The sequence below is a fragment of the Argopecten irradians genome, unplaced genomic scaffold (genome assembly GCF_041381155.1).
Source record: "Argopecten irradians isolate NY unplaced genomic scaffold, Ai_NY scaffold_1120, whole genome shotgun sequence".
Taxonomy (NCBI): Eukaryota; Metazoa; Mollusca; class Bivalvia; order Pectinida; family Pectinidae; genus Argopecten; species Argopecten irradians.
In genome coordinates, this window is record NW_027188587.1 from 2,686 (window position 1) to 18,526 (window position 15,841).

General features: G+C 33.7%; 1 protein-coding gene across 1 annotated transcript; it reads left to right on the top strand.

Annotated features, from left to right (window-relative positions):
* Positions 1 to 249: 249 nt before the first annotated feature.
* Positions 250 to 15,023, top strand: LOC138313962 (uncharacterized; the record flags this gene model as incomplete). The annotated part of the gene is made up of 5 exons (XM_069254188.1): positions 250 to 435; positions 3,008 to 3,331; positions 7,433 to 7,492; positions 9,021 to 9,056; positions 14,773 to 15,023. Coding segments are annotated over 5 exons (857 nt in total), but the record flags the coding sequence as incomplete, so codon positions are not given.
* Between the last annotated feature and the right edge of the window lie 818 nt (positions 15,024 to 15,841).

The following is a 15,841-nucleotide window of genomic DNA, read 5'->3' on the forward strand; positions in this document are numbered from 1 at the left end:
AGTATGATACTTCAGTATTAAAAATTTGATGAAAATGAGCAATTAATCCAATTTTTATGACATTGAACAGCAATGTGGTTTGTTTTGTAAGATATATTGCATTAATTGAATATACGTTGCTACGGTGCTCGTGCTCACTAAGCCTCGATCTGAATTAGGAATGTCAGGCATGCATATAATTTGAGAAAGGTCTATTTATCTTAGTTTAACGATAAAGCAGGTATATGATATTGTGGTTATTTTTTGCAGGTTGTATAATTGTATCCTTTGAAATAACTGGTGCTTCTTCACCATCGGAATTGACTGCAATAGTGTTGGCTGACCGATTCCGTTCCGGTATAAACGACGGGTCAATTAGTTTAACTGACGAAAAGGGAAATGTTCTATCGATCCGAAAAGATTCTACACGTATCGAAGTAAATACGCCATTGGGTGGTAAGCAGATAATATGGTTATATTTTTCCTCGTGTTATTAGACTCTAGGACCGTTGTATAGATTGAAATTTTTGAATGATCTAATTACCAAATAATACTGACATCAATATGATTATTGATAATAGAGATAAGATTAAAATTTGACGATCTTTTTAATTGTTTTTCATCATCCAAAACTGTTATATTCAATTACTGTTTTTGAAAGATTTAAGAAATATTTGAATATGATATGTCTAAATTGACACATTAATTAGTTGCCCGACCCAATCAGATTTAGAATCTAAAGCAATATATGTAAACGTGATGAGTCTTCCATCAGATGTGTGAAGTGTTTATACCATATAAATTTATTAGTATAACCATGTATATAACTGAACTAGGTTTGTAACAAATGGCCCCTGTAATCTCTCAAGCCACATGTAATGACACAATCTCATTGTAATCGCTCTCTTCACTGCAATCACTGCAGTATTAGAACAGAAAATGTTAGTAAAGCTACTTCAAATGCAAAACAGTTTATAATGTAGTGAAAATATACCCAAACGTTTTGAAACTTTGTTTGTGTAAAACCTACTTCTTTCTACAAAAATATCACTAAAAAATCAATTTGAAATTATATTAAGCTTTACAAATGAGTATTTGATTAGATATCAATATTGACAATGTAAGATCCATGGCCATATTGATATAATAATGCAATGTGACTAAAAATAGACCTTGCCATATTATGAACTCATAAAGACAATTTTACCTGTTCTCGTTTTTTCTCAAATTTAAATAGAATTAGAAATAAACCAACTTTTTAGGAAATATTTGGCACTCAAACTGCATATGATTTTTAAAGAATACTGAAAGTAATAAAAAAGGAATGAAATGCATTTTAACAACTTTGGGGCAACATTTTGTATGAAAACACCATTTATGTATGCATTGTTCATATTAAACTGATGCTTCTAATTATGCATACATGTATATTTTTACTATATTACCGTTGTTATGTTTAATCTAAATACTATAAATAGAACAGATATCAAATGCATTTGGTGACAATTGCCATATAAATAGTGATGTCTGTTATGTCTAGATGAAATTCAAATACTTTTTGTTTTTAGTAATAAATGATATAAAATGCATGTTGAATTCAAACTACGATACAAAATAGTAAAAGTACAAGTTCATATCTAAATTGTTTATGAGGAAGTTACCCATGGAATGATAACAACTAAGCCAAAACTAAATCATGAAAAACAAACTCTCACAAATAAATGTGTTTGTATTGGTTTTGTATAGGGCTTGCAGAAAAAATCAGTTTTCTATCTATAATTTGAACATTTCATATGTACTTCTGACCGATTTTGTACATCTGAATAACTTGAATTGAATTACGCTAAAAGTGTACTTATTGTAGTTACTAATATACAGTTGTAATAACATTCAAGCAATTGCCAATTGTAAGTCACCGTATAGCTACCACTAACGGTTATACAATTCAACTGACTATTTAGAATAAAAGCATGTACATGTATGAACATTGTTTATGTTAAAATCCTGGTGGCAATATAATATTTTACATGAATTTATTTAATAGTGAAACTGAATACAATAAGACATTGTGTGCGTAGCTACTTAACATAATGGTAGAACTGGAAACAGGCACCTTCACAGAGGTGTATCTGACACACAGAACATACATACACAGTGTCCTTCCTCCTCTTTCCCACATGTTTAATAGGTACACCAAGTTTGGTACAACCCGACCTCACTTAGATGAGGAAAATCCTCCAATAACTTCCTTGGTCAGTTCCATACGGAAGTCCAGAAGAGAGTATCTCGCATTTGGTAGCTGTACACCTGGTGTGTTCCTGTAAATCGGAAAGGCATTGATGACCGAAACTTCCGACATGAAATTTACTAAGCACTAAGAGGTTCTTTACCGACTGGGTACGTGGCACGATGCTGCATATGCCTGTCAACTCTACTCTTCAGAAAATAATACAGTTTGACGACATAAGACATTATTTTGATACCGTTTTGGATTAAAAAGGGAACCCTGTCATACACCCCTACTTGACAACATTGATGTGACGATAGCACAGGCCCCTGGACTTTATAATATGTTAAACATATTAAAGGGTTTACATTAATGTTACAACATATAATTTATTTTTAACATAATTGGTTCGTGAGAATGGTTTTTGATATGTTTCCATAATTTTCCATCTTTCCGAACATATTTAACTCAAAAGATAAATAGACTCATTTTTTTAAATATTTTTTATTTCATTTTTTTCTCGTAATTTCGTATTTTCTTGTGATTTTGCCCCCATTTTCAACTATCTTCAAATTGCGGTTACAAATAAAGGTGTTGCCATTTGACATTTATTTTGGATATTTTGCCCGTGGATTATGTTGTGATTCGTTCCAGGTCTTTCATCAATTCCCTGGCCCAAGTTTAAATGTTATGACTTTATTTTCAGGGATACATTACAAGTGATAGTGCTGCTTCATTCTTGCATTCATACTACCTTTTTAATAAACCTTCAATTGAACGAGTTGTTTACTCCTTTCATAGATAATATCGGGTCTGCTGTACCTATAGTGAGCATTGCCCAGAGCGGATATGTGGTGATTGCTGGGGAAATTGCCGTCTTGAGGTGCACGATATTATCGTCGGAACCAGTTACTTCGGTAAAATGGTATCGAATCAACAAGGAGGACGGACAAGAAAGTGCCATAGAAGTAGACAACGATAAGTACTTTGGTGGGTCGACTGAGTCACCGTCTCTAGTGATAAACAACACAGATCGTTATGATGAAGGACTTTATATGTGTCGAGGTGTAAACGGAAAAGGAGAAGGTGAAAGCCCGCCAGCATTTCTACGTATATATGTAGACAGTATGTATTATTAATAATGATTTTCAAATGGGTTAAATAGATTTACTTTTTATTTAGATTGTAACATAAACATAAGACATTGTGTCAATAGTAAACAGCATTTTAATCTCACTACAGTAAGCTATAAAGGATAAATAATATTGGAAAGCATCTGGACCTTAAGCTCATCTTACTCGAGAGTCATGGTGACCTGTAGTCATTGTGTTTTATCGTCCACCGTGGATCGCGCTATTCTATTAAAAATCCAACTTCTCCTTAACTCCATTGCGAATCACTAACACTTTTGTTTTGAATATCATTGATACTAGATAATTAAATTGTTTATAACAGGGTTGATCCTAGACAGAGAGGCGGGCAAAAAAGGGGTAATTCAGCTGAAAAAATCATACATCTCCCCTTTACCCTTCAGTGGATCACAACTAGATTATGTGTAAACCATCATTGGGTATAAGTTAACACATTGTTGTATAAATAAGTTTTGTCTGAGCCCCAGGAGCAGGCGGGCGGTTTTCTAATCGCCTTTTCTAATCGCCTTTTGTCCGTCGACCGTCGTCCGTCGTGCGTCGTATGTCCGTAAACAAATTACATTTTCGACTTCTTCTCCAAAACTGCTGAAGGAATTTCAATGAAATTTTGCACAAACCTTCTAAGGCATAAGGCCAATAAAAATTGTGAATTATATGGTCCCCACCCCCAGGGGGCTGTGGAAGGGGGCAAAAGGGGTAAAATTGAGAGTAAAATTTCAAAAATCTTCTTCTCTACTCACAGATGTGGTAGAATCAAACACTCTTCATAGATAGAAAGGTCTTAAGGTCCTTTACAAAAAAATGTGAATTATATGACCCGGGGGTCTCTGGTTTCCCCCTGGGGAAGGGGTTAAGTTTACTATAATTTATATAGGGAAAACACATTTTTGAGCATTATTTGGTCATTTGTAATAGGAAATGAGTCAAATGATGTCAGAATTATGAGTACGAAATGGCCATTAATTCCTACTAACAAATTTTCTATGGCTGACCCCCAGGGGCCTGAGGGGCGGGGTCAAAAGGGGTCAAATAGCCTAAAACTTCAAAAATCTTCTTTCGAAATTCTGGAAATGGTAGAATCAAATACAATTCATAGATAGAAAGGTCTTAAGCTCATTTTTCACAAATTGTGAATTATATGACCCTAGGGTCTCACGTTTCCCTCTGGGGAGGGGGTCAATTTTACTATAGTTTATATAGGAAAAACACATAAATGAGCATTTTATGCTCAATTTTCATAGGAATGAGTTAAACTGGGTTAGAATTATTAGCCTGAGATATCATTTTAATGTCTTATCCATATTGGTCCTGGCCGACCCCCTGGGGGCAGAGGGGCGGGGCTAAAATAGGGTCAAATAGGCTTAAACTTCAAAAATCTTCTAAAATTCTGGAAATAGTAGAATTAAATAATTATATATGTAGATCTGAAAGGAAAGGTCTTAAGGTGTGTTATAAAAATTGTGAATTATATGACCCAAGGGTCTCATGTTACCCCCCGGGGGAGGGGTCAAGTTTACTTTAGTTTATATAGGAAAAACATATTTGTGAACATTATTTGCCCAATTTTATAGGAAATTAGTCAAACTTGATTAAAATCATTAGCCTAAGATATAGCATTTTAACATTATATCAGTCCTTGATGACCCCCTGGGGGACCAGAGGTACAGGACCAAACAGGGTCAAAATGATTAAAATTTTAATAAATACTTCTTAGTTCACAGGTTTGATGGAAGCAAATACTCTTCACAGTCTAAAAAGTCATAAGTGGGGTTGCAAAATCCGCCCACGCGCCGATTTTTTTTCAAATTGTGCAGTGTTAATGGTCTAGGTATATAACTACTTTTTATGTGCGTTTTATTTATTTTGTAAGTTTTAAAAAGGCATAAAGGGCCTAAAATGATTTTTTCTAAAATTACTTTGGGTATGTGGCAAGGGGACCCCTTATGTCCATCTTTTGAACATATTTTTAAATTATTTTTGTTAATAAAATATACTTCATTCTTTATTCCATATCCATTTATAATGATATTTACGAATTATTTTTACGACCAATTTGATTTTGAAGCAAAATAACCTCAAATTTGTGTCAGGATAAAATTGAGGATATTGGGTTTGCTCAAACTATTTGGCATATTATCGATTTTGTCCACACTTTTAAACCATTTTAAAAACATGCTATAGGTATAATCTTAGAACAGATACTTTAAAAAATTGAAATCCGGGAAAATAGCATTTCATAGGCTGAAATGTAGCGAGGGGAATTACCTAAAAATCAATATTTGCCCTAATTGACCATAAATTGAAAATTGATCATAATCACCATAATAAAAAAACTGTTAGTGATAGAATTTTCTGTTAACTAACATATGTACTCTAAAATTATTGCATTTTTATTCATGCATCTTCCCTAACAGTACAAAAAAGCCTAACAACAAGATATGCTCTTAGGTGAAACAAATAGTTTCTCTTTTCATATCAGAAATCAAATAATTATTGGAAAGAAATATATTTTTGTCAGCAACTTAAACGCAAAAGATACAAACTAAGATTATCCGTCTCTCTTATGTAGATAAAAATTATTTAAATTGAATTAAAAATGATTAAAGACGAAAACAGAATTACATTTGATTTTCAAATGAAATATGTATAATTTAAAAATAATACCAGCACCACAAAGGCTACAATCTTAATTTTGAGTAATCAGACGGCTTTTATTTCGAACCAATGGCAACAATGTATTTAAAACTGTTACTCATTCGGCATACCCCATAACCCATATATACCAATTTTCACTAATATCTAATAATATCTAAATTTCAACCAATCAGAGACCTCCATTTTGTGTCCATGGCAACCAATCTTTTAAAAAGGGATTCCATGTTATTCAGCATATTTTATAACCAATATATACAAATTTTCACTTAAATCTGACAATATCTAAATTTCAACCAATCAGAGGCCTCTATTATGTTTCTATGGCAACCAATCTTTTTTGAAAGTGTTACCATGTTATTCAGCATACCTCGTTACTTATATATACCAATTTCACTTAATTCTGTCATCATTTAAATTTCAGCTAATCAGAGGCCTCCGTTTTGTACCATGGCAACCAATATTTTAAAAGGTGTTACCATGATGTTTAGCATCAAAAATTATTACTTTACACTGATTTTCACTTATATCGGACTCTGGGATCATAAACTGGAAATGTATAACTAGGTATACTAACAAAAAAGTGGTCCGTTGCTACATGCATTCTCTACTTTTAAGTCACTCAAAAACAGTTTTCCCGGATTTTAATTTTGAACCTAATTTACACATAGACAGAAAATGTCATGGGAGTATTTTTAAATGGGGGTAAAATTGTGGACAAAACCAGTAACAGGGTGAAATGAGATGACAAAGAGCAATGTTTCGTTTTCGTTTTTTTTCCCAAAAAGTGTTACTTTTTCGTAAAACATATTATTTCAAACGAAATTTCCGTTAAAAATCTAAAAGAATTGACTTAAATATAAAGTATACGATCTACTCAAATGATTTATGAATAAAAAATGTAGAAAATTTAATAAAGCCTAACCTTTTTTGGCATGTTTGTGCAGGTAGTTTTAATGAAAATGACTACAAAGAATTCAGGTCCTTTGGGCCTTTTTAAAATCACAAAAGGAAAAAGAAGTGTCATTTTAAAGGGACAACTAGTAGTACTTTCAATATTCAAAGTTTCAAGAAATCTGGGCTGTGGGCAGTTTATATGGGATTTTTAACATTAGCTTGAACACCACCTTTTTAAATCACTGCCAAATTCAAGGCCCAGCATATAGTGATTATATGTCTTTAATTTGTTTCATTATATATTCTAACCCAGGTGACCGTTAAGGCCCATGGGCCTCTTGTTAGAGGATATGTACTTTTATCATAATATATTTGTAAACAAAATAATTAAAAAGTCGCTAAAGGTACGCAAAAGTACTATTACAGCAACGGTACGTTTTATAAGGCGTTGATTATATATATATCTATTTTATGGATTTTAGTACCATAATTTAAAAATGATTGACTTCTTTATGTTTTCGTATAGGTCATTCAAACGATGAAACCCCGGGGATAGAAGAGGGAGGACAATTTGTTCCATGTTCAGGTTAGTAGTTTAAGCAAGAGTTGTTGTCATTTATCATTACAAATCGGATCGTGGGTACATACGTTATCAATGTCGGTACAAACAATAAGTACAAATAAATTTAATTTTCTGATTTAAAGACGTTAAACATGTTTTTGTTGAGTTTCCACTAGAAAAAATATAGATGTAACAAAGGAAGACTTATATTAACCAAGACACTTAACTTAAGACGCATTCACATTTAAAAAATATATCTTATATATGCTTTCAGTAAAAAAACAGTCGTCGAAAATAATTGATATTAAAATGTAAAAAAAAAATATTATACAAAAAATATCATTATAAAAATACAGATGTTCATTCTTAGGTTTTGTTAGGAAATCTATACCACCGAAAATAATAAACTACATTTTGTATTCCATATGTGATGTCTTGTAGAGCACAAACAGGACACTATTCGAAAGATTGAAGAGGATATTCATTTTACCCCAATTGCAGATTTTGTTATATTAGATTAAATCCATTTGATTTCATTCAGGGTTGTCGCTAGCTCCAAAGGCTTAAATACTTTTATACATTACAATGGCTTTAAAGTGATATTTCATGTAATTTTCACTCTCCTTCAGACTCTCCCAAACCATTAACTGTGTGAATATGGATGTATATATATGATGCTTCAGATCCATAAAAGGGACAATATTCCATTCAGATAGAAATATCATGCATTTTGAAAGCGGCCAATTTCATATTTAAAATGATTGGGTAATATCCGGAATCCGAGTTGCATCACATGATCGACATCGGCGATACCCGCACAGATCAGAATATATCGGACCAGGTCTGAGATTTCCGAGTTATTGTAAACATGTGCCCGATTAAAAGTAATATATATACTTTGATACATGAGATGCTAACGCCATGAATTTGACTTTGATAAAACTTAAATGTTGTGACGTCACACAATAGATACAGTCGTGTATTTGGCAGCTCCATAGCCACGGTGCAGTTTTTTGCTATATTTGCCGTTTTAGGCAGTACATGTGCATATTAATGTAAATAATAAATTAATGTAATATTTATTGTTTTGGTTTTTATTATTATCATTTGTAAAAGATGCACACCTTACTACGTTTCTGTATACAGTTCAATGTAAATAGTATCAGTAAGTCAGCAGTTCTACAGTTAAAGTCTCTGGAAAACAGATTTAATGGCAAATCTGTTCCACACAGTCTACAGTTTGCGACTGGGTAAGACATTCCTGAAGCTATTGGAACTATATTACTCTTTTGAAAAGACAAAATTGTTGCTCTTTATACTTGACTACAAGACTTGGTTTTATCAAACAGTTTAAGGTAATTTTTGTTTAGTATGATATTAGCTAATACCGACTCTAGCCCCTCTCGGTAAAGGACCTGACACAGAGCTTCTATAGGATTTTTTCCACGAACAAATTTGACGTAATAATGTTGCCTTCCACAATCTATACAATAGGGACGGGTATTTGATGCTTATGGAAATAGTTTTATTCCATTTGTGATTTTCTTTTCAGACGAAGTTCCGAAGATAGAAGGGAGGCCAATATCAGGTTAGTGGTTAAGTAATATGTTTTAAACATTCAATTTGGAATGTTATGTTTATGTCATGATATTTGTTATACTCTAGTGATCGTTCCATCGATGTTTTTATATATTTTATCACATAACTGGTCCGTCTAGCCATGTAATACGGCCATATCATAAATATCGTAAGGCACATGTGTAATAACACTATTATGACGTCACATAAAGGCTCGTAGCATATCAAATTATTGAAATCATTGATAAATTCCATATCACATAGACACTCAGATAACAATCTATATATAAGATATATCTGATATAAAGAAAAAAATTCGGATCAGATATTATGTATCTTTATTTTACAAAATATATCTTATAAAAACATCAGCCATCTTATTCCATAACTAAGGCATTTTAACGACATTTTAGAGGATACGCTTTTTAGTCAAAAATATATTAGTTAAACAAAAAAATAAAAATATTCGTTTGAAGGTTACGCAAGAAGGTATTAATAACGAATGATATATAAAGTCGATTTCAAGGGATTTATTAGTTACCATAAATTTAAAAATATTTGACCTCTTAATGTCATCGTATATGTCAGTCGAACGATGGAAACCCGGGATAAGAATAGGGAGGCGACACTTTTGGTTCCCAATTTCAGGTTAGTAGATTAATCAAGAGTTTGTAGTCATTTTATCATAACACATCGGATCGTGTGTCACATACGTTATAAATTGTTACGGTACACAACAATAAGTACAAATAAATTTAGAATTTTCTGGTATTAAAGAACGTTAAACATTTTTTTTGTTGAGTTTATCACTAGAAATCCATTATAGAATGGTACAAATGAATACTTATATTAATCAAAAATACATAAACTATTAAGTCTTATATTCCGTCATTAAAATAATATAATCCCCGTGGGCCATAAGCTTTCAGTAAAAAAAAAAAGTCGTCGAAAATAATTGATATTAAAATGTAAAAAAAAAATATTATACAAAAAATATCAATATAAAAATACAGATGCTCATTCTTAGGTTTTGTTAGAAAATCTATACCACCGAAAGTAATAAACTATTCCATATGTGATGTCTTGTAGAACACAAACAGGACAATATTCGGAAGATTGAAGAGGATATTACCTCAAGTGCATGTTTGTTGTATTTAGATAAAATTAATGTCATTCAGGGTTCAAAGGCTTTTATACTTTAATACATTACATTGGGCTTTTAAAGTGATATTTCATGTAATTTTCATTCTAACAGACTATCCTAAAACATTTACTGTATGAATATGGATGTACATTTATGATGCTTCAGATCCATAAAAGGAAAAAAATTCCATTCAGATAGAAATAACATGCATTTTAATAGCGGTCAATTTCATGTTTAAAATGTAAATATCGGAAATCCGAGTTGCATCACATGATCGACATCGACGATACCCGTACAGATCAGAATAGATCGGACCAGGTCTGAGATTTCCGAGTTATTGTAAAGATGTGCCCGAGTAAAAATAATTATATATACTGTGATACGAGATACTAACGCCATGATTTTGACTTTAATAAACTTTATAATATTTTGACGTCACGCGATAGATACAGTCGTGTATTTGGCAGCTATATAGCCACGGTGTAGTATTTTTGCCATATTTGCCGTTGTATGCAGTAAATGTGCATATTGATGTAAAGAAGGTTGAGATAACTATCACCGGGAGTGTATACACGCATTTCAAGACTCAAACAAGAATGAAAAAAATACGGAGAAAACTAAAACCGAAAGGAGCCCCAGATGGGTGATGTAACCAGGGAAATATCAGCAACCCCAGTCTCTTTCTATCTACCTCCGATGATGTTTTTTCAAGATCTCATGGACCGCTGAACAACGCAGTGTAAAACATGTGTACGGAAAGTGTTTGATAAACAAACAGAAATGATAATTTGCTGCCGCTTTTTTTGTACCTGCCGCCTCGAGAAGACAGACCATATTTCGATCATGATTCGAATCACGACAACGATATTTATATCCTATACTTGATGTTGGAAGAGACCATTAAAAGAGTATTTCCACTGAGTAAATTAGGAACCAATTAGAACTTATGTTTCAAAGGATAGCGAATAGTCATTTCATTATAGGGCCATCCGATATGATGGATCAAATGGACGTGGTAGAAAGGGTACACATGGAGGTAACAATGCATTTTCAAACACACACGACAATTGATAAAATTTAATACAATAAGTATTTATACGTAAACAAAATACTTCAAAATCGTTTTTGTTTTTTTATCGTAATACAGTCCAAAATAATGAAGCTATTTTCGAAACTATATTTTGTGTTGTGTGCCATGGTGACGAGAAAACTGAGTGGCGGCTGTTCCACGGCTGTGCATACATGTACGATAACTGATTACAAATGTTGCAAATTTGTATAATAATGTTATACCAAAATGTTTTAATATTTGCCTTTTAATTAGCAGTAGCGAAAATTTGAATTTTGCACTGGCTAATGAAAGATAATTAATATCGTGCAAATGGTAGACACATGAATATGAGTATTTCCACTGAGTATGGTTTGAGGATTATATCAAATTAAAAATACAAAATGCAATTTGAAAGTGATATCAATGTGTATCTGTGTACTCTTGTTATGTTTAATATATGATACAAGTATAACATTTCGATGGGGTCGATAATGTAGATTTGTTGACTCAGTTTCAGGTCACACAAATGTAAATATTTAACTAGATGACCAAACAGCTCTTTTTTCAAATGTTTTGTTATAACCTTTTATCATGTACATATACAAACGATTCTCCTTCATTACAAATATATAACAATTATAATGAATAGGAGCAAATGAAATGAATGCAGTAATTTTAGTTTTGAAATTTAATATTACAAAGAATGCATTCATATATTTGTGAACAATCAATGATAAACTATTTGTGTCTGTTGAAATCCACTGAGATTCCAAAACTATATTAACAAATCCACATAGAGATACCTTTTCTTATGCTTATAACTTTATGCAGTTAAAATATTCGGTATATGAGATAGACTTAATGATGTGTAACTGGCCTAGTCGCAATTTCCTATATAAATATGAAACTAAATTCATTAATTACCATAGATATACAAATTGGAAATATAGTATTAGAACACAACGGATTTTTCATATTTTGAGAACACTAGGTCCTGTTCCCATAACTCTACACTAGGGAATATATGAGTTCCATTGTTCCTTCAAAACATGTCACACTCAGGAGTGCGTTTTACATGTTGGCGTTTCGCATTTAGTTGTTTCATTATAATTTTTTTGTAACAAAATACATTGGTTGTACAATGCGATTAATATGTTTCAACTTCACCCTATTCCCTATTAATTTACACGTTCCACAATAAGACGTCTATTTGTAAAATTTAGAGGATTATTGGTACTTTTTGTTACGTTCAATTGTTTGAGATATTATATATTAAACATTCAATAATCCAAAGATTGGAAATGCATATTTAGCAAAAAAAAAAAAAAAAAACATAGTTTGATGATATGATTATCAAAAATATTTTTATGGTTATGTTTTGTATTAAAATTACTGTTGATGTTTCCATTATAGTGGCACGGCAAAGGCGGATTGTTTGGCAAAAAGATTTTTTGAAGAAAGCATAAAACTTTGTATATGGCATTTTTAGAACATAAGGTTTCAGGAAAAATTGACCCTAAGAATTACATCCGCTAGTGGCCGCAATATTTAGTGTCATGATGTTTCTTAATCAGATACACAGTGATCTAGTATATGTAAAGAGTCGGGAATGCAGTTAACAATGACAATCCATTGTTCCCTGTCTAGATGTCTTGGGGCTACCGTAAAGTTGGAGATGAAATGAGGAGAAATAGGTTCCTTTAGTATGTAACCCATCTGGCAGTTTTTCGAAACATGTTTTTTTAGACCGGTGTGATGTCTCGTTTCAATTTAAGGTAGGTCCATACTTTTGAAAACCGCGCCAATTCATTTGACGCTATACCGGAAGTTGCGGAGGTTGTTTTGAATTCCAGAATGGTTTACCGATACGCCACGACTTCCCACTTGGATATATTTTTTCAATAGTTGAAAATTGTCTACATATAATATTTAATGTTTAAAATCTATAAATAAATCAAATAAAAGCAGTGAAGTGAAAATTATATGCTATATCTGAGGTTTTTGCGTTCCTGTCGTAAATGGGAATGGATTTTCAAACACCGGAAGTGCCGTTCGTCGCTATAAATGATAAGAGGGGACCCGGCCGGACCGAAATTCCGGAATTCGGAAAACATGAAAACAAACAGACATAAACCAGATATACTATCACAAAACATAATTATAAACTGATGTGGAATGTTTTTTTTGCGGCATGATTTTCAAAAAAAATAGTCAAATATGACCTATCTCAGCACTGGATGAAATGGGGTAGGGTTGTGTAGTTACAAACTTCAAGCTTACAAAATTGTGAAATTTTGATCGAGGACCCCATGTTTTTATATGATATTTGAAAAATATATTATCTTGGGCATATCATATACAAATATTGTGAAATTGACATGGGTTTTCATTTCCTTTTTGGCCTATTCATTGATTTTTTACGGCGAAAGTATGGCAAAACATGATAATTACTTATAGAAACGGTCCTGGAAAATAACAAAAATTAGTTTTAGCATTTGTAAAAATACAAGAGTTTTGTATATTGTTTCTATCGTTTAGAAATTTTAGGGCAAAACATTAACAGGACGGAAACTACATTCACCATAATATTACAGAAAAACATAAATTTAATGAATTTTTCTATTTTCGGCCAGCAAATTAGCAAAAAAGTAAGTTCGAGAACACCCAATTATCTTTACAGATTTGCAATCTACATGCAAAATGCAAGAAAATAAGACCTGTTATAGAAAACAAAATGAAAAACATGGGTTTTCCCAAAAGTATGGAGCTACCTTAAGCTTGTCGCGAGACATCATACCGGTCCTATTAAGCTGTGTTGGTGAGGTATCCATGATAGCTGGGTCCAAGTCCCGAGACTGAGTGCACTGGTCTCTTGCGGATGCGTACCACTTTTATTTTTTTTTGTCGGGGGGGGGAGGGGGTGATGCGCACCACGTTTGGGGTGTGATGTGCGTTCGAATGATATCAGTGTAGCCGAAGGCTTTCACACAGTAGGTCCAATTTGAGCCAACCTATTTGCCGTGGGTTTGCATCTCGTACCCAGGAGAAGAAGGTCCTGGAGGTTAAAATAGGTTTTGCTCTTTTTTTCTTCCTTTTGTTACTCTGCTCCGCACCACTTTGGCTTCAGACTCCGGTTAGACGAGAGGTAATATGGGCCCTGTATTAACAATCGGCTGGTCATGCCGAGCCCTTGGTTCCTAGATTTCAAAGAAGTCAGTGGTTTAGGGTCAATCGCGAGTTTAATTTGAACTGTCTTAATTCTGATCGATCTTGTTGGTGTACAGGACTAATATTTATTATTGATCTGGAGAGCGTGTTGTCACAAGCTTGATTTTAATTTTTCTTGTTTGAAATATTCTTACGAGTATACTATCCATGCGTATCCCTGGCACTTTGACACTGGATATCCGTGTCAGCATGAGGTGTCCCCCCTGTTGTGCTCCGAGGTGGGTTGGGACACAGATAGCGAATAGTAATAAACTTTGAAAGATGGCTTCTAAAAAATGAACTAAAATCAAAATTCCCCAATAGGAAGCGACCACAAATCAACAAACAAAAATGGTACAACAGACACATTCCCACAGTTTCTGGTCATGTCCTCTGCAAAGAGTGGCAAGACCACTGCATGTGTATCGCCTCTATTATTACGAAATAGCATCAAAGGCATTGCTGGCGATGTCAAATCTGGCAAGCTTTTGGGATCGGGTGATCTCCACATAGAGTGTTTTCCGCAAGCAACAAAGCGGATAACCTCCTTGGAACCACCAGTTTTTCCGGCCTAGATGTGTGTGTAAAATCACACTCGTCATTGAATTGCAGCAAGGGGGTAATCAGGTGCCCAGCCTTGCGCAATGACAATGAGGCCGACATACTGTCATACTTCCAAGAGGAGAACATTCTTGTCTCTAATGTAAAACGTATAATGCCAGAAAAAAAGTGGGAACTTGGTCCCAACACACACCTTCATATTGACGTTCGCTACACTAACGTTATCACAGAGCGTAACTGTTGGTTACCAGCGTTATACTATCAACGTCTACATCTCAAAATCCATTGAGGTGCCGTACACCAGCGTTTATACTGTTAACGTCTATATCCACAAATCCAATGAAGGTGCCGTAACTGCCCGAAGTAAGACCATCATTGAGAGCAAATGTAGACGGAAGATGGTATGTCAGTACTGTTGCCGTGAAGGTTATGACGAAAAAGACGAATCGACCGGCACTGCGTCAATTGTGGAGGTGACTATGCTGCGTCTGCTTGCACATGTCCTGCTTGGACTCTGGAGAGGGAGATTATAATGGGTAAAAAGTAATCGAGGTGTCTCCTTCCCCGAAGCTAGGAGGATAGTCGAGTGTTCAGAACTTGAATGAAGTCACTTATGCACAAATCACTCGCGCAAAGACGCCTGTTGACAGTGTCACAGTCAAACATGCGTCAGTCCATGCCTTGGATTGATAAGCCTAATTGGGGCAATTTTATCCCAGACATGACTGATGCTAAGACCTGCAAGTCGGGTCCACAGAAAACAACCTCCAAAACCATGCACAGCCACAGCAGTACAAAACCACAGACAAAACCACCTGCTGTGCAAACTGGA